Below are 3,130 nucleotides of genomic sequence, written 5' to 3'. Positions count from 1 at the left end.
TACAGGGTTACCGCGAGTACTGAATAAGATAAAGCATGGAAAAGCTCCTCAATACAGTGGCTGGCACATATAGTAGTTGCAGTAAATTGATACTTATTGTTAGATGATTACTATAAGCTGGTCAGCTCCAGCTAGTAGAGAGCTCACTTCTGAAGACAAGGATTTCCTAAGAGCTCTGGCTGTTAGAAAGCTTTACCATGAGGAGGAAAGAACTGTCACTCTCTGTCACTTCCCCACACTGAACTGAATTCTGTCCTCTGAGGACCCACAGAGAAAGGCCTCCCCCTCTTTCCCACGCAGCCTCTCAGATGTCTGAAATCAGGTACATTTACCCTTCCCTTTCCTTGGTCCCCTCTTCTCCAGGTGGAATGTTCCAAATTTCTTAAACTGCCCCCTTATCCTGATCCCTCTGCTCGCGAGCACCCCATCCTGTGAATGTGCCTCTGTCCCGTTGACTGTGGCAGGCACTTTCCTTAGATGATCTCATTTCGTCCCCACAGCCCCCTGGATAGGCTAATACCTACCTGCGTTTTGCAAGTGAGGAATTTGAGGTTCTGAGAGATTAAGTAATTTGCCCGAATTCGCACAGCTAGAAGGGGTGGGGCATCATTCAAGGCTGCTAGTCTCCTCAGTTCTCGATTTTCTGTTACCCTCGATGACCCTGAGCCCTCCAGGATAGTATGGCCACTTAGAAGGTCAGTACTGAGAAGACCTGACTCTAATGGTTTGTTTGACTGTGGTCTCAATAGACTGATAGACTTTCCCTCATACGCCCTCTGGTTATCCTAGATCTGCCTTGCTAACTCCAAAGGGCATGTGCTCTGGCCAGGGCCCTGGAGTCAGATGATTCCCAGTCAGGCCAGGTCACTGCCCACCGTGAGGTTTGGCCACCATGGGCTAAGCTGCTAGGATTGCTCCTTTGGGTCCAGATTAAGTTCGAACAGCATTGAGACCAATGGCCATTGGGCAGTTTACCCCACAAGGGATCTCTTTTCACCCTGGCATAGCTTCAGATTAAGGGACTGATCACTACTTAACAAGAACCTACTATGCGCCAGGCACATATATCATTTCTAATGCCCATTACAACAATGTAAAGTATACACTCTCATTTGTATTTTACAAATGAGAAAATTAAGGGCAGAGAGGTTAAGTGACTTGCCCAAGGCCACAGAGATATGAAAAGATTGAGCCAGGATGTGGACCCTCATCTGCTTGCTCCCCAGTCCTTGTTTTTTGCACTCTCCCGCACTGTCAAAGATTCCTGCTGGGCTGGCAGGATCCAGGTCCTGTTAGGGCTAGGCCTAGCTAGGGCTCATGGGACTTGGGGGCTGGGACACAGCAGAGGAGGTGGCCTGGGCACTCACTCTTGTTGGCCCGGTGAGGGATGGGCACAGCCACATTTTTGCCCCGGTCGGCATCCTGGGGCTTGGGTGGGGAGGCGGTGAAGCGGCAGATGCCAGGCTCTGAGGGTGTGCTCATGGACGTCATGCTGTCAGCGTTCTCGTTGGTGCCTGTGGTCATCTGGTCAGAGGAGCTGTCAGAGATGAAACACTCGGTGATCTCGAACTTGGCCTGCTGCAACTGCTCCTCCAGCTTGGCGTGCTCGTAGGCCCGGGCCAGCTCCTCGTAGGTGGAAGAGGCACTCTCAGTAGACACCATGCTGTTCCGTCCTTTATCTAGGGAGATGGACAGCATAGGGTTAAGAGGAAATGAGTGGGTTATGGAGAGAAGGGTGTAAATAAGACCAGACTGAGCAGTTGCCCTACCCCTAACCCCAGCAGCCATCTGAAAGCCTGGCCATAGTGTGAGCCAGGCTCAGAAGATCCTGCTCCCCCACTGTGAACGCCTCAGTGGTGACAGGAGTGGGATGTTTTTGAATAAAGGGCAAACACTTTTCATTCTTGAAAATAAGCAACTATCCCCAGAACACTCAGCCCTTTCTCCAACAAACGTTATATGTACTATTTTCTCTGACATTTTGGGGGGGGGGAAAATGAAATCCTTGTTCAGGTAGAGCTCAGTGAGGTTCAGTGTTTTTGTCACAGCCATACAGTGAGTCAGTGGCCAGCCAGAAATAAAACTGACTTGTGTCCTGGAGCCCATGAACTAGTGGGTAGGAGCTGGGAAAATGGAAGGTGAGGCTGGATTATGAGGGAGCTGGAAGAGAGTGAGCAGGACACAGTCAGGGCCCCTGGCTCACCTGTGTCCTGGGAGAGACTTGCACTGTAGCTGTCACTCTCAGTGACAGTGACACCATGCTGGGAGCCCACGGTGCGCCAATCAGAGGTGAGGGTGCGGGCAGGTGTGGAGGCCTGGCACTTGGTCAGAGTCCACTGGCTTGAATACCGGTTTCGGGTACTGTGGGCTGACTTTACATTCTTCCTGGACACTGGATCTACACAGAGGAAGAAAGAGCTAACACCTTCCAACGGAGGGCATTTAGGCTTGGGCAGCTGGCACTTACCAGAGAGTGCAGTGGGGAGTGAGGGAGGAGGAAGCTCTCTTGGGAATACTGAGCATGCTGTCTTTCCTGACCACATAACTGGCTCCAGAGGAGAAGAGCAAGAATGTCGAGGCATGGGGGCAGTGGACAGCATTCTGGTTCTCCCCACCCACCCCATCTTTCCCTTCAGGCTGAGAAGACTGTCGCCTCCTCTGCTGCTGCCTCCTGACAGTGCATCATTCCCTATAGTCCTGCTGTCTAGAGTCACAGTGCTAGAGGCAGAAGGCCCCTGGGAGCAAGAACATTTCTAGGTAAGGAAACTGAGGCCTAGAGATATAAGGCTGGTGATACGCCCAAGGTTACAGCTAGTAAGTCTGCAGTCAAGGTCTCCAGACTCTGGAGGTCTCCAAGGTCTCCAAAGCTCTTTCCATTCTTCCATGATGTTCCTCACTCCTTTTTTTATTTTTTATTTTTTTTTATCACCTCTGCCCCACGCTGTGCCCAAGACGCCCTGTGTAGGAAGAGGGCTGTATCCCTGGGGATGATGCATACTGGTGCCTGGCCGGATGTCTGACATATCGATGAGGGGTCCTGTGCTCTGGATGAGGGCTGGATGATGCAAGGAGACACCAGTACAGAAACTCTGTGGGTTGACAGCTTGGCTGAACTCAGCATCTGCCACGG

At 51.4% G+C, this 3,130-nt stretch overlaps 1 protein-coding gene across 1 annotated transcript in view; it reads right to left on the bottom strand.

Annotated features, from left to right (window-relative positions):
* DSCAML1 (DS cell adhesion molecule like 1) overlaps positions 1-3,130 on the bottom strand; it is a 327,482-nt gene that overhangs the window by 675 nt on the left and 323,677 nt on the right. Inside the window, 3 exon segments of the mRNA XM_006912769.1 lie at positions 1,368-1,679; positions 2,204-2,398; positions 2,999-3,130. Coding sequence (XP_006912831.1) covers positions 1,368-1,679; positions 2,204-2,398; positions 2,999-3,130 — 639 coding nt within the window.

This window comes from Pteropus alecto, unplaced genomic scaffold (genome assembly GCF_000325575.1).
Source record: "Pteropus alecto unplaced genomic scaffold, ASM32557v1 scaffold224, whole genome shotgun sequence".
Lineage (NCBI taxonomy): Eukaryota > Metazoa > Chordata > Mammalia > Chiroptera > Pteropodidae > Pteropus > Pteropus alecto.
Note: the sequence above shows the minus strand (reverse complement) of the source record. Positions and strands in the feature narration are given on the sequence as shown.